We start from the raw sequence: 25,547 nt of genomic DNA, 5'->3' as shown, positions 1-25,547 counted from the left end.
TGCCTCAGGAGAGCCACGAGATGTAACAGGCCGCATTATTTGCAGGACAAGGTGAACATTTTTAATGAATCCATGTTTTTTTTCTATACATCTTTGGATCACTTTAAACATTTTTTGCTTGTATATTATAACAAACGTGCACTTTTTTTAAGTTTATATATATAAAAAAGCATTTTTAATGGCAAAAAAAATATTTCATGCTTTATTATGAATTTTTTTTTTACATTTTATCACCTTCTTGTAATATTGTTTTACAATTAGCAGCATCATATAGTAATCTTAGGTAACTTCTTGTAGTAATGTGCCCATGCTGCAGTAATGTACCCATCCGTGTGCCCTGTAGTAAGGTGCTCATCCTTGTGGTATTGTGCCCAGTAGTTTTCTGACTATCCTTGTAGTATGTGCCCAGTAGTATAGTGCCCTGTAGTATTGTACTCATCCTTGTGCCCTGTAGTATTGTTGTGCCCAGTAATATTGTGCCCATCATTGTGCCTTCTAGTATTGTGCCCATCCTTGTAGTATTGTGCACGCTGTAGTATTGTGCTCATCCTTGTAATATTGTGCTCATCCTTGTAATATTGTGCCCTGTAGTATTGTGCTCATCCTTGTAGTATTGTGCCCATCCCTGTAGTATTGTGCCCTGTAGTATTGTGCTCATTCTTGTAGTATTGTGCCCATCCCTGTAGTATTGTGCTCATCCTTGTAGTATTGTGCTCATTCTTTGTAGTATTGTGCCCTGTAGTATTGTGCTCATTCTTGTAGTACTGTGCCCATCCCTGTAGTATTGTGCTCATCCTTGTAGTATTGTGCCCATCCCTGTAGTATTGTGCCCTGTAGTATTGTGCTCATTCTTGTAGTATTGTGCCCATCCCTGTAGTATTGTGCTCATCCTTGTAGTATTGTGGCCATCCCTGTAGTATTGTGGCCATCTCTGTAGTATTGTGGCCATCGCTGTAGTATTGTGCTCATCATTTTAGTATTGTGCACATCCCTGTAGTATTGTGGCCATCTCTGTAGTATTGTGGCCATCGCTGTAGTATTGTGCTCATCATTTTAGTATTGTGCACATCCCTGTAGTATTGTGCGCATCCCTGTAGTATTGTGCACATCCTTGTAGTATTGTGCCCATCCTTGTAGTATTGTGTCCTGTAGTATTGTGGCCATCCCTGTAGTATTGTGCCCATCCTTGTAGTATTGTGTCCTGTAGTATTGTGGCCATCCCTGTAGTATTGTGGCCATCCCTGTAGTATTGTGGCCATCCCTGTAGTATTGTGCTCTGTAGTATTCTGCCCATCCTTTAGTAATGTGCAAAAACAAAAAAATCCTCACCTTTCCAACGTTCCCTGTGTGCCCATGATCAGTATGTGCAGAGTTTTGGATGCAGCATTCTTCTGTACCGCCTCACGCTCGGCTGCAGCCGAGCCGCTTGGATGCGGGCTCGTCGGTGGCTCGAGCGCCTCCGGACCCGGGGTCACTTTGCTCTAAAAGGGTTTTGCTGGCGCTACTTAGGGGGTTGGTAGGTTGGTGGACGGCCGGAGCCGTGTGTAAGTTCGTGGCGCCACCCACAGGATGTGGTGAAGGTGTAGACACCACCGCTACAGTTTCGGGGCAGTTTCTAGAGTGCTCTAGAATCACTGCGTTGAGAAACACGTGATGGTGTCTCCGCAGTGGATATGTTGATCTCCCTAAGGTCAACAATGCTCGCTTAAGTAGCCTTTTACTAGGCATTGCCCCCACTAGCCAGATTCCTACTCCACACTGATGAGGGGCAAATACCCCGAAACGGCTGTCTGTGGATGGATACCATATTTGGTATAGGTGGTCTCCTTGACTGGAGACTACCCTTTCCGTGGTTGTTCCTTCCCGGTGAAAGACCTGGCTAGTTTCCTGGCAGCGTTGAGAAACACGTGATGGTGTCTCCGCGGCTTTCTTATTTGCATACTTCCCAGGGGGCGTTGCTCTAGAATCACTGCGTTGAGAAACACGTGATGGTGTCTCCGCAGTGGATATGTTGATCTCCCTAAGGTCAACAATGCTTGCTTAAGTAGTCTTTTACTAGGCATTGCCCCCACTAGCCAGATTCCTACTCCACACTGATGAGGGGCAAATACCCCGAAACGGCTGTCTGTGGATGGATACCATATTTGGTATAGGTGGTCTCCTTGACTGGAGACTACCCTTTCCGTGGTTGTTCCTTCCCGGTGAAAGACCTGGCTAGTTTCCTGGCAGCGTTGAGAAACACATGATGGTGTCTCCGCGGCTTTCTTATTTGCATACTTCCCAGGGGGCGTTGCTCTAGAATCACTGCGTTGAGAAACACGTGATGGTGTCTCCGCAGTGGATATGTTGATCTCCCTAAGGTCAACAATGCTTGCTTAAGTAGTCTTTTACTAGGCATTGCCCCCACTAGCCAGATTCCTACTCCACACTGATGAGGGGCAAATACCCCGAAACGGCTGTCTGTGGATGGATACCATGTTTGGTATAGGTGGTCTCCTTGACTGGAGACTACCCTTCCCGTGGTTGTTCCTTCACGGTGAAAGACCTGGCTAGTTTCCTGGCAGCGTTGAGAAACACGTGATAGTGTCTCCGTGGCTTTCTTATTTGACCTCTCAGACTGACCACCTAACTGATCTGCTCACTGATCTGCTCACTGATCTGCTAACTGATCTGCCTGTTTTCCTGCCTCAGGCCCTCCAAACTCCTCGGTGGGCATGGCCAACCGCCTGGCTCTGCCCCCCTGGTGTGTCCATCAAGCTCTGAGGGAGGTGACTAGGTTTTTAATGTGGTTGGCTGCTGTTACCTTATTGGGGAAAGGTGTTGGGCGGGGCACTATCTGTGACTACCTGGCTAGTCCAGGGCGTCACACTTCAGCTGCGTCCAAAACCCTGCTATGTACAGTACAAGCAGAGTGGATGGGATTTTTAAAAATCCCATGCCCACTGTGTGTGTACGGCCAGCAGTGAAAACGGATCTTGCGGTGCGGCTTGCAGAGGCTGCAGCAAGTAAATTTGTGCTGCAGAGTCGGAAGCATCTGTGGCGCCTTGGACAAGCCAGGGGCCACAGAGAACAAGACCAACACACCCCACACTCCCGGTCAGGCACACCAAAGCCAGAACACAAAACCCTTGTTGCCTTCCTCCAGGGGCTGATGATCACACCAGGGGGTGGGCCAGGCGGTTGGTCCCGCCCACCAAGGAGTTCACAGTCCTGGAGGCGGGAAAACCAGGCAGATCAGTTTGAGAGTGGAAAGTGAGAGGAGGAAAGTAGCAGGAGAGCAGACTGAAGTTGGTCCGAGTGTGTGGCCCGGACGGATCAGCAAGGTTGGCAGATGGTGGTGACCGTCTGCAGGAGTGGCCTATTGGAGTTTACCGTAAGGACCGTGGACGGGCGGTGGCCCGGCGGTACCGGACCGGTACACAAAGAGAAGTCAGCACCATCTGGCAGGGGCTTACGGACCCCGGCAAGGCTAGGAGTCGCCGTGAATTTGCCAAATCCGTTAGCGAAGGGAACCTCCTAGGTTTCCCAGCAGCCAAGCCCCGACAGAAGGCAACCGTACAACCGCGAGAAGGAAACACAGTCACCGCCAAGGCTAAAGTTCCCAGGGCCAGAGCCTGCGGGCAAAAGGGGCTCCTTCAGCCCATATCCAAGCTGGGGGAGCGGGTTACCGGTGGGAACCCATTGGAGCCGTTTACAGTACACAGGTGCAGGGAGAGGCAGTCACCATCAACCTGCCGGGAGAAACAACACCGCAGCCATCTGTGGGACCCGTCCATCCAGCCGTTTGTTTTACCGAGAACTGTGTCCTCATCATTGGCTGAGTGAGTACCACCGTGCCATGCGGCACAGCGCTGCCCCTGCGACCCTGCACCTCGCCAGGCCCCGTAGCCCGCCTGCCATCCATCCCTACCCAATCACCAGGCCCCGGGACAACCAACCCCCTACCCACGGAGGGGAGAACTAACATCCAGGCTGCTCCCTGTCATCGCTCCCGGGATCCCCGTCCAGAGCAGCGGTGGTGTCACCAATCTCACCACAACCGTGGGTGGCGTCACGGACAATAACCAAATCCCCACAATCAATTCCCCCTTTTCACTCACGGGCGAGGAGCGCCGCTCGAGTCCCCGGGATCCAGCCCACCGCTCGAGCCACCACCGAGCAGCCGCAGCAGCGGCCAGGCCCGAGCAGTGGGAGAGCGCAGCGTCCCCTCCTCCGCCCGCGACACATCCTCCTTAGGAAGAACACAGCGAGGAGATCGCAGCGACCCGAACCCTGATCGTGGACACTGGAAGCTGCGATCTCCTAAGGAGGAGACTTACAGCCCCGCCGATCAGGACCCGCTGCGTCCAGGACGCAGCGGGTCCTGATCTTGAGCACGTACCTTACCTGCTTGTTGCGGCCCGTGCCGATCGCGGCTCTATGTTGTGGGTCGGCGCCGGCAGGAAGTTTACTGCATTTGAATCCGGTGCCGCGCAGAGGAGCTGTGTCTGAACCAATGGCTGCTGCCTGCCAATCAGATGCAAGAAAGTGACGTCGCTGTATGACGTCACCTCCTTGCATCTGATTGGCAGACAGCAGCAGCAACTGGAATAGAGCTGACAGCTCCTCTGCGCGGCACCGCAGATCGAATGCAGTAAAGTCCTGCTGGCACTGACCCTCAGCATAGAGCCACGATTGTCACGGGGTCTGTGGGCCGCAACAAGCAGCCTCAGGGGCCGCATGCGTCATGCGGGCCGTTTGTTTAAGACCTCTGCTCTAGAGGGTACACACACGAGACAACTCTCAAAATAGTGTAGAAAGCTGAAGGGAAAAGACCGCAATAGGGTTTTACCCAGTAACAAGGAATAAAAATAATAAGGGAATGTGCTCACCTTATTGGGGTGTGTATCACACAACCAGAAGAAAAGCCTGTAACCAGCTGCTGCAGAGTCCACGTGCTGATGTATAATGCAAGGTGGTTTAATTGGGAAAAATGGGAAACTAAAAATGATTTGTCTGGAAACACCAAGGAGTACTCAAACCCACCAATGGTCTTTGAAGCATCATCTGAGATAACTACACCTTGCAGCTTGAGCTGAAAAACTTGAAAAATTGTGATAAAAAGGCTGATTGGCACTATTGGGTGTATAAAAATAAAAAATGCTTAAAAAAAGTTATTTTTTTAAAATTCACATATACATATAAAACGTGTGGTGAGTGATATAGTAATATACAATAACAGGTTGCATGAGATTTGGCTGTGAGTGAACTAAAATATCAATGAATAAAGAAATCTGGTAAATTAATATAAACATATGCAGTCTCTGTGCACTCTTTCATTTATTTGTGGTCTCTGTGCACTATTTTGACCCCAGACCACAGGCACACACTTCTCTGTGAGACTTGAGCTATTCACTGAGCTGTTTGATACAGGTCTTGTCATCTTATCCTGTCGGGCTATATCACCACCATTCCTTCCTAGTTCTAGTCTATATTTATTTATTTATATTAATTTACCAGATTTCTTTATTAATTGTTATTTTTTTTATAGTTTTTTTTATAGTTTTTAAGGTTGAAGGGAGACTCTAAGGCGGGCTTTGCACGTTGCGACATCGGTAACAATGTGTTACCGATGCTGCAGCGATAGTCCCGCCCCCGTCGCACGTGCGATATCTAGTGAAAGCTGCCGTAGCGATTATTATCGCTACGGCAGCTTCACACGCACATACCTGCCGTGCGATGTCCCTCTGGCCGGCGACCCGCCTCCTTCCTTAGGGGGGCGGGTCGTGCGGCGTCACAGCGACGTCACACGGCAGGCGGCCAATTGAAGCGGAGGGGCGGAGATGAGCAGGATGTAAACATCCCGCCCACCTCCGTCCTTCTCATTGCAGCCGAGAGGCAGGTAAGGTGATGTTCCTCCCTCCTGCGGCTTCATACACAGCGATGTATGCTGCCGCAGGAGCGAGGAACAACATCGTACCTGTCGCACCATCGGCATTATGGAAATGTCGGAGGCTGCAGCGATGATACGATAACGACGCTTTTGCGCTCGTTCATCGTATCAAAAAGGTTTTACACGTTGCGATATCGACTGCGACGCCGGATGTGCGTCACTTTTGATTTCACCCCATCGACATCGCACGTGCAATGTCGCAACGTGCAAAGCCGCCCTAAGTCCATCAAGTTCAACCCATAGCCTAACATGTTGATCCAGAAGAAGGCAAAAAAACCCCAATGTGTCAAATAAGCTCCAATGGGGAAAAAAATTCCTTCCTGACTCCACATACGGCAATCAGACTAGTTCCCTGGATCAACACCCTGTCATGAAATCTAATATACATAACTGGTAATATTGTATTTTTCAAGAAAGGCATCCAGGCTCTGCTTAAATGTTAGTCGTGAATCACTCATTACAACATCATGCGGCAGAGAGTTCCATAGTCTCAGTGCTCGCACAGTAAAGAATCCTCGTCTGCTGTGATTATGATTAAACCTTCTTTCCTCAGGACGTAGCGGATGCTCCCATGTTCCAGTCGCAGGCCTAGGTGTAAAGAGATCTTTGGAAAGGTCTCTGTACTGTCCCCTCATATGTTTATACATTGTGATTAGATCCCCCCTAAGCCTTTGTTTTTCCAAACTAAATAACCCCAAGCTTAATAACCTGTCTTTGTGTTGCAGCCCACCCATTCCTCTAATAATCTTGGTCGCTCTTCTATCTACCTGTAAGATTATGCTATTTATAACCTTCTATACTTTTGCTATCAAGAAACGCATCCATTCCTCTCTTAAATTCATTCAGTGACTTGGCCATCACCACTTCCTCAGGAAGAGAGTTCCAGAGCCTCACTGCTCTTACCGTGAAGAACCCTCTTCTATGCTCATGTAGGAATTTTCTTTCCTCCAATCGAAGAGAATGCCCCCTTGTTCTTGTCATAGTCCTTGGTACAAACAGATCATGGGAGAGATCTCTATATGGCCCTCTGATATATTTGTACATGTTTATTAGGTCTCCCCTAAGTCTTCTCTTTTCTAGAGTAAATAGACCTAATTTTGATAGCCTTTCCGTGTATTGTAATGCACCCACTCCATTTATTATTTTAGTAGCCCGCCTCTGAACCCTTTCAAGTTCAGTAATGTCTTTCTTGAGCACCGGCGCCCAAAATTGCACACAATACTCCAAGTGTGGTCTGACGAGTGATTTGTACAGAGGGAGAATGATGTTTTCATCTCGTGCCCCCAGACCTCTTCTAATGCATCCCATCACCCTATTTGCTTTGGTGGCTGCTGCCTGACACTGGGCACTCCAATTTAGCTTCTTATTGACTAAGATGCCTAGGTCTTTTTCCATGTCTGATTTCCCCAGCAGTTTCCCATTTAGTAAGTAATCGTAGCATCTGTTTCTCCTTCCCATGTGCATAACCTTACACTTATCTGTGTTAAACCTCATTTGCCATTTTTCAGCCCAATTCTCCAATTTACTCAAATCCATCTGTAGTTGCAAACTGTCCTCCTTTGTGTTAACTACCTTACATAGTTTTGTATCATCTGCAAATACTGATATTTTACTCTCTAAACCATCCACCAGATCATGAATAAATATATTAAACAGTAGGGGGCCCAATACAGACCCCTGTGGCACCCCACTAGTAACCCTGGCCCAATCTGAGTATGCGCCATTAATAACCACTCTTTGTTTTCTACCACTAAGCCAGCTACCTACCCATCTACACACATTTTCCCCGAGCCCAAGCTTTCTCATTTTACTTATCAGTCTTTTATGTGGGACAGTGTCAAATGCTTTACCAAAGTCGAGATAAATGACATCCAATGATTCTCCTCGGTCCATGTGAGAGCTTACATCCTCATAGAAGCTGATCAGGTTAGTTTGACAGGAGCAATCCTTCATAAATCCATGTTGATATGGAGTTAAACAATTATTAACATTGAGACATTCCATAATACTATCCCTTAAAAACCCTTCAAACATTTTACCCACAACAGATGTTAAGCTTACCGGCCTATAGTTTCCAGGTTCCCTTTTACACCCTTTTTTGAATATTGGTACCACATTTGCTAGCCGCCAATCCAGTGGAACAGACCCAGTTTCTATAGAGTCTTTAAATATAAGAAATAGAGGCCTGTCTATCACATTACTTAACTCCCTTAATACCCGAGGGTGAATGCCATCAGGGCCTGGTGATTTGTCAATTTTAATGTTACTAAGTCGGTTCTGCACTTCTTCCTGGGTTAGGCAGGTCATACTTAATGAAGAGTTTACATTATCACTCTGCATTTCCCGTGGCATATGCTTTTCCTGTGTGAACACAGTTGAGAAAAAAGTATTTAAAACATTTGCTTTTCCCACATCGCTTTCTATGATTTTACCCTCATTGTTCTTTAAAGGTCCAACACCATCAATTTTAATCTTTTTTGTGTTTATATAATTAAAGAATAGTTTGGGATTTGTTTTGCTTTCCTTAGCAATGAGTCTCTCAGTTTCTACTTTTGCTAAATGTATGTTTTTTACACATTTTATTTTTTTCTCTATAATGCTTCTTCGCTGCCTTCTTGTTTTAGCTTTTTAAATGCCTCTTTCTTATTATTCATTACCCCTTTTACATCCTTATTTAGCCACATTGGTTTTCTCCTGTTCCTAGCCCTTTTATTTCTGTATGGTATGGCTAGCTCGCAGTGGGTGTGTAATATCGATTTAAACATTTCCCACTTATTTTCTGTGCTCCCATTTTTGAGGACATTGTCCCAATCAATTTGGCGAAGGTCTTCTCTAAGCTGATCAAACTTTGCTTTCCTGAAATTCAGCGTTTTTGTAACCCCCCTCCAAGGCACCTTACTGAAGGACAAGTGGAATTGTATTATATTGTGGTCACTATTCCCTAGGTGCCCATCCACTCGTACGTCTGTTATTCTATCTGGCCTGTTGCTTAAAATTAAGTCGAGAAGGGTTGCCCCTCTAGTTGGGCCCGGCACAAGTTGGGACAGATAATTATCCTTAGTTACTGACAGAAGCCGGTTTCCTTTCTGAGATTTTAATTCACTCACTGCCAAATCTCATGCAACCTGTTATTTGACATTATTATATCACTCACCACACGTTTTTTATGTATATGTGTATATTTTAAAAAATAACGTTTAAGAATTTTTTATTTTCATTTTAACACACCTAATAGTGCCAATCAGTCTTTTTTGATCACAGTTCTTCACGTTTTTTTTCACAGAACAAGCTGTAAGGTTTAGCTATCTCAGATGATGCTTCACTGACCATCGGTGGGTTCGAGTTCTCCTTGGCGTTTCCAGACAAATCATTTTTAGTTTTCCCATTTTTCCCCTTTCTCTTTCTTTTATCTTTTTTTTTCTCTTTTCTTGTACTTTTTTCAGTCTTTCTTTATGCTTTTTTTGTTCTTTGTTTATTAAATTATATTGAAAAATTTATTTTTATTTGTATCCGACAATGTACATCAGGGGTCTCACACTCAGCTGGGTGTATGGGCCGCCGCATATAGAAAAAAAAATTGAGGGGGGCCGCATTCTTTCCAGGACAAAGTGACATTTGTTTAATGAATCCATGTTTTTTTCTATTCATCTGTAGATCACATTTTTGAACATTTGCTGCTTGTTTATTAGAACAAACCTGCACTTTTTTGTTTAGTTAAGTTTATATATGTATATATATATATATATATATTAATTAAAAAAAAGCATTTTTAATGGCGCAAAAAAAAATGTTGGGCTTTATTTTGAATTTTATCACCTTCTTGTAATACGGTTTTAAAATTAGCAGCATCATATAGTAATCTTAGCCAACATATTGTACTAATGTCCCCATCTGTGTGCCCTCTAGTAATGTCCCCCATCCTTGTGGTATTGTGTCCAGTAATATTGTGCTCATCCTGGTAGTATTGTGCACATCCTTGTAGTATTGTGCCTAGTAGTATTGAGCTTATCCTTGTAATATTGTGCCCAGTAGTATTGTGCTCATCCTTGTAATATTGTACCCAGTAGTATTGTGCTCATCCGTGTAGCATTGTGTCCAGTAGTATTGTGCCCATCCTTGTGGTATTGTGCCCAGTAGTATTATGCCCATCCTTGTAGTATTGTGCCCAGTAGTATTGTGTTCATCCTTGAAGTATTGTGCCCAGTAGTATTGTACCCATCCTTGTAGTATTGTGCCCATCTTTGTAAAATTGTGCCCTGCAGTATTGTGCCCATCCTTGTAGTATTGTGCTCATCCTTGTGCACTGCAGTATTGTATCCTGCAGTATTGTGCCCTGCAGTACTGTGCTCATCCTTGTGGTATTGTGGCCATCCTGTAAAAAGTTCCTTACCCGGCAGTCCTTGTCATGGGTTCCCAAGTCCGGGGACCCCTGGCCTTGAGGTTTGTCACTGGTTTTGGTAGTGACATGGCCTTGGCCAACTCTACCGCTGGCCCTTCCTCCAATCAGCCTCTCCAGTGGTTGCCGTGAAACAAAATGGTAGCCAGTCAATTCTTTAGAACCTTCAAACACCGCTGCCGGAACAGCTTCCTTCTGCAGCTTTCCCACGGACCACCACCGGACAGCACGAGTCCCCAATGCCACCTTCACTCACGGGCAATACTGTCCAAAAGACTCCTTATTCAGCTGCCGACGGTGCGGGTACGACTGCTCCTCCGGTCATGGCTCTATCCTCCACCAGGGGCTCCGACCCCTGATGGCTTCTTCACTTTTAACATGCAGGGGCGAAGACGTTCAACAAGAACGAAGCGCTGTAACATTCAACTTCTCAACTGCCCTGCCACCCCCCATATGCTGCGCAGATGACCTCCTCCGGGAACATGAGGATGTTCAACAGGGGTGGCAGTCCATGAACGTAAAACTTGCAACTTCAAACTTTTTGTGGGTAGACTTACGGGTTCCGCTACCACTGCTGCATAGGGCCATGCGGCTCCCTCAGCTGTCTGGAAAAAGGGCTCCCGAACCAAGTGCAGTACATCCCGGGACTCTGGACTTCCAGCAGGAATGGCGGTGGTACCACAGGTGATACCGTTTATTCTAGGAGCTGTGCTGAACGGGGCTCGCCGGTCGCTTCGGTACGGGCTCCGGCTCCGGGCATGTCAGCGAGGACGGGAGAGTCTGCGTGGCTTTCTCCTCTCGCAGCACTGTCGGGGCGGCTCATCTTTCGCGGGCTCACACCACGGCGACCATTCCCCGGACCTCTACTTTCCAGTCCAGCACCTGTGGTAGCGACTGGGCTCTCACCTGGACACAGAACCTCACTAGTTCTCGCTCCAGCCAGGCAGCGGTCCCCTCGGGTAAGCGGTCTGATTCTTGCTCTTCGGCATGGAACGCCACTTTGCCTCTTCCACTTCTGAGTGCCGCCGCTCCAGCGGCAGGTGCTGCACCACCATCCACATATGGCGCCGACATCCTCCCACTGCTCCACCTTGGTTTCTCGGAAGCAGACCTTTTATGCGGCTTGCTAATCTCGATTTTGGCCTCAGGGTTTTTCCTTCCGGCCTTGTTCCCAGGGGGCGGGGCTTCGGCTTTGCGCCCTTTTCTCGGGGAAGAAGACGCTGGGCTGTTGTTTTTTCCCGCCCAAAAATGGCGGCAAAGATGGCGGTTTTCAAAAATTTTGCAGCAGAGCACCGCTGACAGTCCAGAACAAGGCGCACTTTCACCGGGTAAGTGAATGGGTAAGAATCCTGTTTGTGACGCCAAGTTCTGGGGTGTGCCGCCCCCGTGCCAGCAGCCAGTGCTGCTCGGATCCAGATCTACGGTACGACTTGAGGGGTTCTCCGGACTCGGGGGGGTGAAGTGGTCACTCCGAATAAAGGGGGACGTATTTATACGGGGTTGTTTTCAAAAGTGTCTGTGATGCTACCCACGGTTTGTGGTGATATGTAGCACCACCGCTGCAGTTTGTGGAACTCCCAGGGTGATGGTCTGGCAGCTGGATGTTAACCCCTCCATGGGTAGATATGGATGCCCCGGGGCCCAGTGTCTCTATGCTGAGGAGGGTGATTGCAGGGGTCGGCGCACCCGGCCAGGCCGGGGGTGTTACTCACAGTCAGATAAAGCACACAAGTCTTATTGTGCCCAGTGGTTTTGTGCTCATCCTTGTAATATTGTACCCAGTAGTATTGTCATTATCCTTGTAGTATTGTGCCCATTCTTGTAGTATTGTGCCCATTCTTGTAGTATTGTGCCCATCCTTGTAGTATTGTGCCCAGTAGTATTGTATTCATCCTTGTAATATTGTACCCAGTAGTATTGTCATTATCCTTGTAGTATTGTGCCCATTCTTGTAGTATTGTGCCCATCCTTGTAGTATTGTGCCCAGTAGTATTGTGTTCATCCTTGTAGTATTGTGCCCAGTAGTATTGTACCCATCCTTGTAGTATTCTGCCCATCTTTGTAAAATTGTGCCCTGCACTATTGTGTCCTGCAGAACTGTGCTCATCCTTGTGGTATTGTGGCCATCCTTTAGTAATACGCAAAAAGAAAAAAATCTCCTCACCTTTCCTCCGTTCCCTGTGTGCCCACGATCAGTGTTTGCAGTGTTTTGGATGCAGCATGTTTCAGCTGCGTCAAAAACGCTGTGGTGCAGTACAAGCATAGTGGACGGGATTTCTAAAAATCCCGTGCCCACTATGCTTGTGCGGCTCGCAGTGAAAACAGACCTGCGGTGTGGCTTGCCTAGAGGATGCAGCATGTGAATTTATGCTGTGGAGTTGCATGTGTGCTGCCCCGTGACAGCAGCCAGTGCTGCTCGGATCCGGATCTACGGTACGGCTCGAGGGGTTCTCCGGACCCGGGGAGTCGTGTGGACACTTCAAATAAAGGGGGACGTATTTATATGGGTTTGTTTGTAAAAGGGTCTGTGACGCCACCCACGGTGTGTGCTGATATGTAGCACCACCGCTGCAGTTTGTGGAACTCCCGGGGTGATGGTCTGCCAGCTGGATGTTAACCCCTCCGTGGGTAGGGATGGATGTCCCAGGGCCCAGTGTCTCTATGCTGAGGATGGTGAGTTCAGGTGCCGGCGCACCCGGCCAGGCCAGGCCGGCGATGTTACGCACGGTCGAATAAAGCACACAAGTCCTGTGGTAAACCAAGGTGATGGTGGCCGGCTGCCGCAGATGGGTGTATCTGATCCCACACCCGGGTTGATAGTCAAAGTCTCTCTCCTGTGCACTTGGTGTGTTGTAGGTAGGACTTCCCAGTTTGAAACACTGGAGTCCACTCCCGGTCCTTTGGTTGGGAGCCGTGCCCGTCTGACGCTGATCCTTTGGATCTACGGGCCCTGGCAGTAGCCCTATCCCTCTCGGTGGGTGGTTGTCTACTTTTCGGGACTTAGGTTGGGACAGGACCTAAAATCCTGCCCTCAATTGGTTAATTAGCTAGGCCATCGGTGACGGACCTGGTTTCAGGGTCCAAGTACCCCCTCTGTGCACACTGTTTCCGGGTCGGTTCTCCAGTGTCAGTACCGGCATGCTCCAACCCTGTCCCGGTCCACCTCAGATCCACCTAGCCGTCTTCCTGTCTCCTGCAGACTCTGGATACCGTCTTCCACCTAGCCAAGGTGTCAGGGCTCCGACCCTGCACCTGTCAGCTTGCACCTCCACTCCAAACTTCAACTTGAACTTATCTGACTGTTTTCCCGCCCCGGGAACTCCAGACCCCTAGGTGGGAGTGTCCCAACCGCCTGGTCCCGCCCACTGGTGTGTCTGTCCTTCCCTGAGGGGGATGACTAGGGTTTCAGGTCAGCTGATTTAACCCTGTGTGGGATTGGTGTTCTGCGGGGGCCTACATGTGCAACTACCTGGTTTTCCAGGGTGCTACACATGCCCTCCCTAGGGAGAACACAGTGAGGAAACTGCAGTGCTGCAAACCCTAATCGCGGGCACGGGCAGCTGCAGTCTCCTGTGGAGGAGACTTGCGGCCCGGCAGGTCAGGACCCACTGCGTCCAGGACGCAGCGGGTCCTGATCGTGAGCACATACCTGCTTGTTTCGGCCCGTGATGATTGCAGCTCTATGCCCGACGATGCCAGGACTTCACTACAATTGAATCATTTCCGGTATCGCACAGAGGAGCTGTCTACATTATACCAATAGTTACCGCCGACGAATCAGATGCAAGGAGGGGACGTCATACAGCGACGTCACTTCCTTGCATCTGATTGGCGGGCAGCAGCCATTGATATAGTGCAGACAGCTCCTCTGCGCGGCACCGCAAATGATTCAATTGTAGTGAAGACCTGGCGGCGCCGGCCCCAGGCTTAGAGCTGCGATCATCACGGGGTCTGCAGGCCGCAACAAGCAGCCTCAGGGGCCACAGGTGGCCTGCGGGCCGCATGTTTGAGACCTCTGATGTACATCCTTAGTGCCTCCTTTAACCCTTTGAACTCTGACTCACTGTCATGTGTTTCCTTTGGCGCCTTTTTTGAATTACCAGCAGCTATTTTTAAGCTGCACTACTGTCGTTGTCTGTCATACTGGTGGATTCCCTCATGAAAAAGTATGATACACTTCGAAACGCATTGAATTAAACCACCTTGCATTATAACTGTTTTGGATGTGTGTCGTATCTCCAGCAGCACAGTAATGGTTCCTCATTTACAGTGTTCCCGAGTGATCTTTAACTGTCAAAATAGGACACATTTTTGGAATGTACAGTGACAATTTAATGCTTCCAGATGCAGCACAGAGCAAAGGAAGACACAGTGGTGATGCAACAAAATATATCAATACAAACACATGGGTTTAAGAAATTCCGGGGAAAAATTACAAGTGTTAGTTCCCAACAACACAGCGATCAATAGAGGTTCGGTCTACCAAACTTCAGGGGTGGAACGATCCTTCTACTAACTTGAGGCCCACATTAACTACTAGGAAACAGGATATGGACCAGTCAGAGCCTAGGTCCGTAGCCGTAAGCTACTAATCTACATCTCTATAGGCTACAGTCACTGAACTGCACTGTATGTTAAAGATCTTTGGAGTCTTGCTGGCTGGTGCAGGGGTCTTGGTGTTCTTATTGGATGGTGCAGGGGTCTTGGGAGTTTTGCTGGATTGTGCAGGGGTCATGCTGGATGGTGCGAGAGTCTTGGGGTGCGGGACTTGTGAACTACCTGTTCCAGTATCCTCCGGAGTTGTCTCCCTGCTGCTCAAATCTTCTGCAGAGGAGACCTCCTTCTGCCCTTTTGTCTGCCTCCTCTTCACGCCAGAACTCCCGTTCTGGTCGGTTCCTGGGCTCTTCTCCTCTCTTCTTCTTTCACTCCTCCTTCCTGAGCTAATCCCTCCCTGAAATCCTTCCTGCCAGAAACAAAATAAGTGATTTTTGTTTCCTGGTCTAGTTCTTCCTTTGGATAGCAGAGGGCCATTACTCTCCAATACAGTGTACTTTCCTACTGTATCTCCAGCAGCGCAGTAACGGTTCCACATTTACAGTGTTCCCGGGTAATCTTTAATTCTCAAAATAAGACACATTTTTGGAATGCACGGTGACAATTTAATGCTTCTTCACTTTAAGAATAGCTAGCCTCTTCGTGCTCCCTAAAAACGGATAATTTTTGGATGGCTTGATTAAATGCCTGTGTAGCTGCTTAATCATTTTGTAAATAGCATTTTTTAAATAGCAAAACCTGTAGCAGATCCTAAATATAATATTAAGAGTTAAGGAAATCTAAAAATTTTTCTTGACTCCTAACTGAGTACTTGAAGCCATTATGCATCCATGTTCAAAACAGTACACCTATTTTGTCTCCCTGAATAATAAGATATTGTTTGCTATTGCTACTTTATTGAGCAAAGAACAAAGCGCTTGTTACTATTCAAAACAAGGAAACATTTTGCATGGCTTTTTCCATTTACATTTGCTGTTCATAAGCACCAGCAAGACAGGCAAATGCCCCCAAAAGAGATAATTTTTGGACCAGTTATAGAATTGAAGTAGTCTACAAATGATGAGCCGTGCATTTTGCAGTTAAAGGGAACCTGTCACCAGGTTTTTCCCTTATGAGCTGCAACCATCACCATTGAGCCGTATATATACAGCATTCCGAATACTGTATATAAGAGTGGTGTACAGGTGGCGCTGTAGAATGCAATAAAAACTTTTAGACTACTCACCTAGGGGGCGAGTGAATTATGTTATCACGCCGGCAAATGTTTTTTTTTAAACATTCATATTAGTGAATAGCATTATACAGCGATGGATAAGCAGGGAACTGCTGCTGGCTTGGACCGCATAGGGGATCTAACATATTTAATTTAAATTGTTTCTTTTAGCACACAAGTAACAAATACCATTGATTAGTATCCACAGCCTCTTTGTTACTCTGGGAACTATTGTCAGTGTATAAGCTAAGCAAAAATAAAAAACTGAGCAGGCTAATGCACATAAATGATGCATGTATAAAAATTGTAATATGCACAGTAAACTATAATTTTATCTACTTCAATTTGACGTTCAGCTTTTTGTTATATTTGTCTATCGAAAGTTCAGAAGGAACAAAGCAAAAGGTGGCTACTTTGAAGAACCTAGAATATAAGACATATTTTCAGTTGTTTCACACTTTAAGTATTTCATTCCACATGTGTTAATTCATAGTTTTGATGCCTTCAATGTGACTCTACAATTTTCAGAGTCTTGAAAATAAAGAAAACTCTTTGAATGAGAAGACGTGTCCAAACTTTAGGTCTGTACTATATCTAATATATAAAGCTGAATATGTGTGTATGTATGTATGTATGTGTGTGTGTATGTCCGGGATTGGCATCTGCACCGTCGCAGCTACAGCCACAACATTTTGCACACTCACACGTCTGGACCCCGAGAGCGTCATAGGCTATGTTGTGAGGAAAATTTTAACCCTGTGCGTTCCAATTTACCAATCAATTTTGCCCATATCTACATAATGGGGAAAAAGTGAAACGAAAAGTGTATCCGCACTATCGCATTTACAATCACGACATTTTGCACAGACACCCCATGTGTCCCAGGGAACGTCGTAGACTATGTTTTGACAGGAAAATTTAACCCCGAGTTACTGTCCAAAAAACATGCCTCCATTAAAGTAAATGGAGCTGGGAACTATAGGTTATTAGTAGGAGCTGTGATTGGTTGCTATAGGAACAAAGGACATTCATAGTATAAGAAGCTTATATGTGAGGTGATATGATGTCAGTGGGGAGATGGATAGAGAGAGAGAAAGAGAGACAGAGAGAGACAGACAGAGACAGACAGGGAAAGAGACAGACAGAGACAAACAGTGAAAGAGACAGACAGAGACAGACGGTGAAAGAGACAGACAGAGACAGACGGGGAAAGAGACAGACAGAGACAGACCTGGAAAGAGACAGACCTGGAAAGAGACAGACCTGGAAAGAGACAGACCTGGAAAGAGACAGACCGGGGAACGAGACAGATGGGGAACGAGACAGATGGGGAACGAGACAGATGGGGAAAGAGACAGACTGATATGCAGACAGGCACAGAGACAGGCAGACAGGGAAGGAGGAAATAGCCAGAGAGACAGACAAAGATAGATGGGGAAAGACACAGACCTTGATAGAGACAGACGGGGAAAGAGACAGAGAAATAGAGACAGACAAGGAAAGAGACAGACAGAGACAGGCAGACAGGAAAAGAGACAGATAGGAAAAGACAGACAAAGAGACGGGGAGACAGACGGGGAAAGAGACAGACCTGGAAAGAGACAGATGGGGAAAGAAACAGAGAGATAGAGACAGACAAAGAAAGAGACAGAGACAGGCAGACAGGGAAAGAGACAGACGGAGAAAGAGGCCGACCGGGAAAGAGACAGACAGGGAAAGAGACAGACGGGGAAAGAGACAGACGGGAAAAGAGGCAGACCTGGAAAGAGGCAGACCTGGAAAGAGGCAGACCTGGAAACAGACAGACCTGGAAAGAGACAGACCTGGAAAGAGACAGACGGAGACAGACGTGGAAAGAGACAGATGGGGAAAGAGACAGACCTGGAAAGAGACAGACCTGGAAAGAGACAGACTTGGAAAGAGACAGACGGAGCACATTACTTGGCCAATTTAGTTAAATCTGTGTGAAACATCTGTGGGGTTGAAATATATGTTGTGAAATGCCTCTATTAGCTTAGTTATTGCATTTTAATAATTACATTTCTATCTATTTGTACTGTGGTTTTTGTGTGCAGAATAAATTTTTGTTAATACATTCTATTTTGTTAACATCAGTTATTAACCCAGGCGAAGCCGGGTAGTACAGCTAGTATCTATCTATCTATCTATCTATCTATCTATCTATCTATCTATCTATATATATATATATATATATATATATATATATATATATATATATATATATATATATGAGAGATTATAACAGATAGCTTCCTCCCACCAGCTCAGAGTCAACTGCAAATTAATTTTGATTTGTAAGTGCACAATTTGATATTAAGTTGGGAAACTGACTTCCATTGGCGCTCCGTAGCACTTGGCAGCCCATGGCATTTTTAGCTGTTTGTGCACAGCATAGGTACTGTCCATCTTGGTGAAAGCGTGGATGAAACTTTTGAGCAAGGTCACTATTAAAACGGATAACTAATAAAAAAGAGAAACACACAAAAATATAAAATGAAAATAAATTTGAGGTAAAGACTTAAACACTATCTTATTCACATTAGCCATAAAACACAATTTATTTAGCAAATCACTTAACAAGCTCTGGGGCTCAATGAGAAACATTTTTCTATAAATATACATTCCACCACTATTGTTGTTAGGTGTACTTTAATTATTAATAAAAGATCTCAATTTATTTTAGTTTCTTTAAAAATATAGTTATATGAAGAAACGTTTCATTTACTGTGAAAAGGACGACAGGAAGAGTTAAAGTTGGATTCTATTCACATCAATTTGGCATCATTTTGACAAGTATTTTTCCCCAAAAATTTTCTTTAAAAGGGTTGGCCACTACTACTTGGATAACCTGTTCTTAAATACTATATTTCCCCATGTAAAATGTAAAAAACAGATACCTCCTGCACTGCCTTTGTCCCAGTGATATCCGTGCTGGGTTATTGTCTTGTGGTGTTCTGCTTTGCAGTCACTAGATGTCATGGCGGTGTCGGAGTCTGTTCACACTGCAGAGTCTGATAAGCAACCTGAGGCCTCCTAGTTGTTCAGCCTGACTCAGGCGTCGGCTGTTTTAGCTTCACTGCTCTTCAGTTCAGCAGGAGTTAATTTCTGCTGGACTGTGAACTGCTACTAGGAGCTCAGGCTGCTAATGACCATTTACAGCCGCCTTCAGTCTTTATAAGGTGCTGGATCCGTTTTTCATCACTGAATATAGCTCAGCTTTGCTTCAGTGATACCGGTCCTTTTGTGGTGATTCAGAGCCTGGTGATCTGTCGTGTGCTTTACTCTATGGTGTGGAAATATCCCTGTTAGTTTATTTCCTCCCTGTGTTTATTTCCTCCTGGGCAATTATCTATCCATCCCATGTGACTGATTGCAGTGTGTATGTGTTTGGGTTCTTTCTCCTGTCTGTGGTGTTTGTGGGGTTTGCGTCTTCGGTCCCGGCCCTCTCCTGGGGTGGGGGAGAAGGGGTGTTAGATCAGGGTTCAGACAAGAGGTAGGGTTACGCTGGCGGTCCAGACCTTGCTATCATTAAGTATACCTCTGGGATGAGGACCAGCACAGGGTCCCCAGTCTGAGGGCCAGCTTAGAGGTCCTTGCTTCAATTACCCTGACACTCCCGTGCAGTTACATAAATTACATAAATTCTTATTATTCATACAATTACATATTACCATGCTTTATCTGATGAAGCCAACGTTTCCTCAGATCCTCTGTGGGGGAAAAGACATAGAGTGGTCCATCATCATACATTATCTGTAAGAAGCATAATTTATGGTTTAGAGAATATCTGACAAGTAGATCATTTTATTCTGTGTGATATTTATCACACTCAGTAATAAAGGAGAAGTAAACACAAAACAAATCAATAAATATTCACTCCCAGATGTGGCGCATGCACAGATGGATATTCTGGCTCTTGCAATCTCATCAGGACCTTAGTATGCTTGCGCCACACCTGGGTATAATGGTGCCTGTGCAAGATATTGGCCAAGGGAGCAGGTCATAGAGAAGAGTGACTTAATAATTACTTGCAGGAGGGTGGCGGCGTGAGGAGAAAAAGAGGGGCCGGAGAGCTGTAAGGGAAGACCATTGCATTTGTGAGATCATAAGAAGAAAAATTTGCTGATGGATTAAAGCGGGCTTTAAACGCAACAACATCGCTAACGAGATGTTGTTGGGGGTCACGGAATTCGTGACGCACATCCGGCCTCGTTAGCGATGTCGTTGCGTGTGAAAGACACGAACGACCGTTAACGATCAAAATTACTCACCTAATTGTTGATTGTTGACCGGTCGTTCTAATCCCGATTATCGTTGCTGTTGCAGGAACGAGGAACATCACCGTCAATGCGGCCGCCTGCAATGAGGAAGGAAGGAGGTGGGCGGGATGTTACGGCTGCTCATCTCCGCCCCTCCGCTTCTATTGGGTGGCCACTTAGTGATGCCGCTGTGACGCCGAACGAACCACCCCCTTAGAAAGGAGGTGGTTCGCCAGCCACAGCGACGTCGCTAGGCAGGTAAGTACGTGTGACGGGTGTTAGCGATGTTGTGCGCCACGGGCAGCGATTTGCCCGTGACGCACTACCGACGGGGGCGGATGCTTTCACCAGCGACATCGCTAGCGATGTCGCTGTGTGTAGAGCCCGCTTAAGAAAAATGGAGACATGGACTTTTATATAAAGATATGGAAGCAATTATCATTACAAGCACTTTATTATGATGATGTTACTTTGGGGTCTAAAACCCTACTAACAAATTTAATGATCGCAAAATAGCAGCAAAATTTATTTAAAGACCATGTAGTAAAAACTAAATTACTAAGGTATCTACAGATTAAACATACTAAAAACATGAATTTTGTTTGGGCAAGCTGCTTTAGGTATATAAGTACACTTTATTTTATCTTTTCTGGTCAAACGGCAAGCGTGAGGCTACTTTCACACTTGCGTTCAGCGCAATCCGCCGCTATGGAGAATAGCGCAGTCCGTTAATGCACTGCGCTATTCTCCATAGACTTGTATTGACAACGCACTCTAACGCAAGTGTCTGCGTTTCATCCGTTGGATGGCGCTGCGTCGTTATTTTGACGCAGTGTTGAGCGGAGGGAATACTACATGTAGCGTGTTTTGAGTCGCTAAAATAACACACCTTGACGGATTCCGTTGGAATCCGCCAAGGTGTCTAATGATTGTCTATGGTGGCGGATTCCGTCGCTATGCGCTAAGCAGCGGAATCCGCTGACAGATTCCGTCACGTTCTACTGAGCATGCTGAGCATGTCCAGCAGAACGATCAAAATCGTTTAAAATTACTCCTGGTCTCTCAGCCCCCCTCTCCCCCTCTCTCATACTCACCGATTACGGGCGCGGCGCTGCACAGTTGTCACAAAGCTCTGGCGGCTTTTCCTCTTTTGAAAATGCCGGCCGCTTATTATTCCATCTAGTATTCACTGCTTCCCCCGCCCACTGGCGCCTATGATTGGTTGCAGTCAGACCCGCCCCCACGCTGAGTGACAGCTGTCTCACTGCAACCAATCACAGCCGCTGGTGGGGCGGGTCTATATCGTGCAGTACAAAAAATAAATAAATAAAAAAACGGCGTGCGGTCCCCCCTAATTTTGATACCAGCCAAGGTAAAGTCACACGGCTGAAGGCTGGTATTCTCAGCATGGGGAGCCCCACGTTATGGGGAGCCCCTCAGTCTAACAATATCAGCCAGCAGCCACCCGGAATTACTGCATCCATTAGATGCGACAGTCCTGGGATTCTAGCCGGCTCATCCCGAATTGCCCTGGTGGCAATTGAGGTAATAAGGAGTTAATGGCAGCAGCCTATAGCTGCCACTAAGTCCTAGGTTAATCATGGCAGGCGTCTATGAGACACCCACAATGATTAACCTGTAAGTGAAAGAAAATAAACACATACACTCGAAAAAATACTTTATTTGGAATAAAAGATAAAAAAACACCCTCTTTCACCACTTTATTAATCCCCAAATACCCTTCCAGGTCCGGCATAATCCACACAAGGTCCCGCAACGCATCCAGCTCTGCTACATGAAGCTGACAGGAGCGGCCGTAGAACACCGCTGCTCTCTGTCAGCTCCAGGCAGCAACTGAAGTGAGTCGCGCTGTCAGCGGGAACATCACTGAGGTAATGTGTGCGGTGATGATAGGAGCGGTAGTGCCGGAGTGTATGCGGTGAGGAGTGCGGTAGTGCCTGCGTGTGTGCGGTGATGATGAGTGCGGTAATGATTGAAGCGGTAGTGCCGGTGTGTGCGGCGATGATGAGTGCGGTAGTGCCAGTGTATGTGCGGGGATGATGGGGGTGGTACTGCCTGTGTGTTTAGTGATGATGAGTGCAGTAGTGTCGGGGTGAGTGCAGTGATGATGATGGGGGTGGTAGTGCTGGGGTGTGTGCAGTGATGATGATGAGTGCGGTGGTGCCGGGGTGTGTGTAGTGATGATGAGGAGTGCGGTAGTGCCGGGGTGTGTGCAGTGATGATGGGGGCTCGCTCTCTCTCTCTCGGCTTAACGCAACGCGTTATTTCACAGGATTCCATGGCCTTTATATCACACTATTTACAACGCATCCGTCACATGCGTCACACAACGCATTGTGACGGATGCCGTTCAACGCAAGTGTGAAAGTAGCCTTAAAGGGAACCTGTTAATAGGTTTTCCCACTATAAAGTACAACCACCACCTTTTAAAGGGAACCTATCACCAATTTTGGCGACTATAAGCTGCGGCCACCACCACTAAGCTCTTATATACAGCATTCTAGAATATTATCTATAAGAGCCCAGACCGCTGTGTATACTGTAAAAAACACTTTTTATTATATTCACCTGGGAGGGCGGTCTGGTCAGATGGGTGTCACTGCTCTCTGGTCTGGCGCCTTCTCTGTCCAGTCCGGTGCCTCTTCTCTGCGGTGATCACCATCCTCCTTCTTCTGAGGCTCGTGTGCATGTCCTATGCCATGCACACTCATCGGCATTGAGATCCTGTGCAGGTGCACTTTGATCTCCAGGGCACCTGTGCACCAGCGCAGGACTGCACACGTCATCCACACTGGACTGGGAAGGAGGACTGAAATTGTAGCAGAGAGGAGGCGCTCGAGCGGAGAGAGGAGGTGACCAACTGGAGAGCAGCGACACCCATGTGACCAGACTGCCCCCTATGTGAGTATTATAAAAGTGTTTTTTTTATGTTATACAGCATGACCTTTGCTCTTATATACAGTATTCTGGAATGCTGTATACAACAGCTCACTGGTGGTGGTCGTAGCTTATAGTCACCAAATCTGGTAACCGGTTCCCTTTAAGGCCTCTTATACGATATTCTAGTAAGTGGTTTGTAAGTTCCCAATCCTCTCTGCATAGCACAAAAATAACTTTTATTATACCCCTGTACAGTGCACTCATGTACGATGAGCGTCACTGTCTTACTTTGGCGCCTTTACTCTCGTTCCAAGCGCCATCTTCCTGCCCTGCTTCATTTGGATGATGTGTCCTATGTCATTCACACAACTTCTCCCAATCGTGCGCCTGCCCAGATGTTCTTCATTCTGTCCTGCTGAGGGCAAAGCAAAGTACTGTAATTCGCATGCGCAGGCTTTGCTTCCGGGTTATCAGCTTTCTTTGGCCTCTCCCGTTGCATGCGCATGACAGTCCTTTGCTCTGCACTCAGCAAGACACAGTGAAGTATGTCTGGGAAGTAGCATGTGTGAATGACATAGGTCACACGTCATCCGCATGAAGTAGGGTAGGAAGACAGTGTTTGCAATAAGAGAGGGGGCGCCGAACCAAGACCCGCGATGTCCATGGGACCAGATTGCATTGTATGGGTTATAATAAAATGTAATTTTTGTTCTATGCAGAGGGGGTTGGAGATCTATATACAGCTTAGGCTAGTTTCAAACTTGCGTTGGACGGGATCTGTAGCATTGCGTTGTGTGACGCAAGCAACGGATGCGTTGCATATAGTGGCACAACGCATGCTACAGATCGTACAAAATAACGGAATCCGTTGTAGTTTTTTTTCCTTGACTTTACACATCTGCATGCGCAGTTGTGTAAAGACAGCTGCGTTAACGGAATCCGTCAAATGACGCATTCTAACAAAATCCGCCACCATAGGCGTCCATTATAAAAACAACGGACGCCTAACGGATTCCTGCAGGTTGCGTTTTTTTGACACTCCGCCAAGCGCAGAAAAATGTTACATGCTGCGTTCAATCCGCTAGATGCAGCGTCAAAATAACGACGCTGCGTCGTGCAGCGGATGCAACGCAGACACTTGCTTTTCAGTGCGTCGTCCATACAACTCTATGGAGAATAGCGCAGTCCGTTAACGGACTGCGCTATTCTCCATAGTCACGGAATGCGCTGAACGCAAGTGTGAAACTAGCCTTACTAAAATACTGTAAATGAGGGCTTAATTAAAGGTGGTGCCTGTACTATGTATTGGGAAAACCTGATGACTGGTTCCCTTTAAACTACCCTACAAACTGAAATGCGACCACAGTGTGTGAATACATCCTTTTTGCTTCTATTTAATGCAGCTTTGATAATCTCGGCAGAAGCTGTGATTTCGCCATGGCATGAGAACAGACCCTTATCTCCGAATTTTGCCACTAAATACATCTCCTATGTAGACATGTATTTATGGTTTCATGGCTACGAAACAAACCTGTGTTTGATCCAACATACTTGTGACGCCCCGGACTAGTCGGGTCGTCCCAGGTAGTCACACACAACATCACACCCCCTCCCGATGAGGTAACACCAGTCAAACTACAAACCTTGTAACCACCCTCCAGGTTTGATGTCCACACCAGGGGGGTGGAGCCAGGCAGTTGACTCCGCCAACCGAGGAGTTCACAGGCCTGGAGGCGGGAAAACAGTTAGTCTAGTCGAGTCTAGTTCAAGCACAAGTGCAGAGCAGTCAAGGTCACGGGCAGTCCTGTGTCCGGGCCCTGATAAGAGACTAACAGGTGGCTGGGTCGGAGCCCAGTCGCCATTGGCAAGGAGGCAGATGGTGGTGGCCACCTGCAGGAGACCGGGAAGACGACCGGTGGAACCGTAAGGGACCAGGACAGGGTAGTGGCCCGCCGGAACCGAACTGGGGAGCCAACTGGATACCGTAGCACCAGGCAGGGTACTCAGACCCAGTACAAAGCCCTGAACCGACAGGGCCGAGTCGAATCAACTGACTGCGGACTGGACTTAAGGACCTATCTCACACAAGTCCCGTTAGAAGACAACAGCCCAACCATTCAGGGTAAAGCCACCACCAAGGCATAGAGACCCAAAGGGCCAGCGTCTGCGGGCAAACGGGCTCCTCCGGCATATGCAAGTCGGGGAGCGGACTACCGGTGTCTAGGCATAGGAGTCAAACATTTACATACAGAGGTGCAGGAGAAAGGCAGA

The 25,547-nt window shown here is 47.0% G+C and overlaps 1 protein-coding gene across 1 annotated transcript in view; it reads right to left on the bottom strand.

Annotated features, from left to right (window-relative positions):
- The window catches only part of BTK (Bruton tyrosine kinase), a 275,754-nt gene that overhangs the window by 134,441 nt on the left and 115,766 nt on the right, over positions 1-25,547 (bottom strand). The window contains exons 4-5 of the mRNA XM_075322776.1: positions 19,788-19,869; positions 18,448-18,576 (exon numbers count right to left, since the gene is read on the bottom strand). Coding sequence (XP_075178891.1) covers positions 18,448-18,576; positions 19,788-19,869 — 211 coding nt within the window. The remainder of the gene's footprint in view (positions 1-18,447; positions 18,577-19,787; positions 19,870-25,547) is intronic.

This window comes from Anomaloglossus baeobatrachus, chromosome 9 (assembly GCF_048569485.1).
Source record: "Anomaloglossus baeobatrachus isolate aAnoBae1 chromosome 9, aAnoBae1.hap1, whole genome shotgun sequence".
Lineage (NCBI taxonomy): Eukaryota > Metazoa > Chordata > Amphibia > Anura > Aromobatidae > Anomaloglossus > Anomaloglossus baeobatrachus.
Note: the sequence above shows the minus strand (reverse complement) of the source record. Positions and strands in the feature narration are given on the sequence as shown.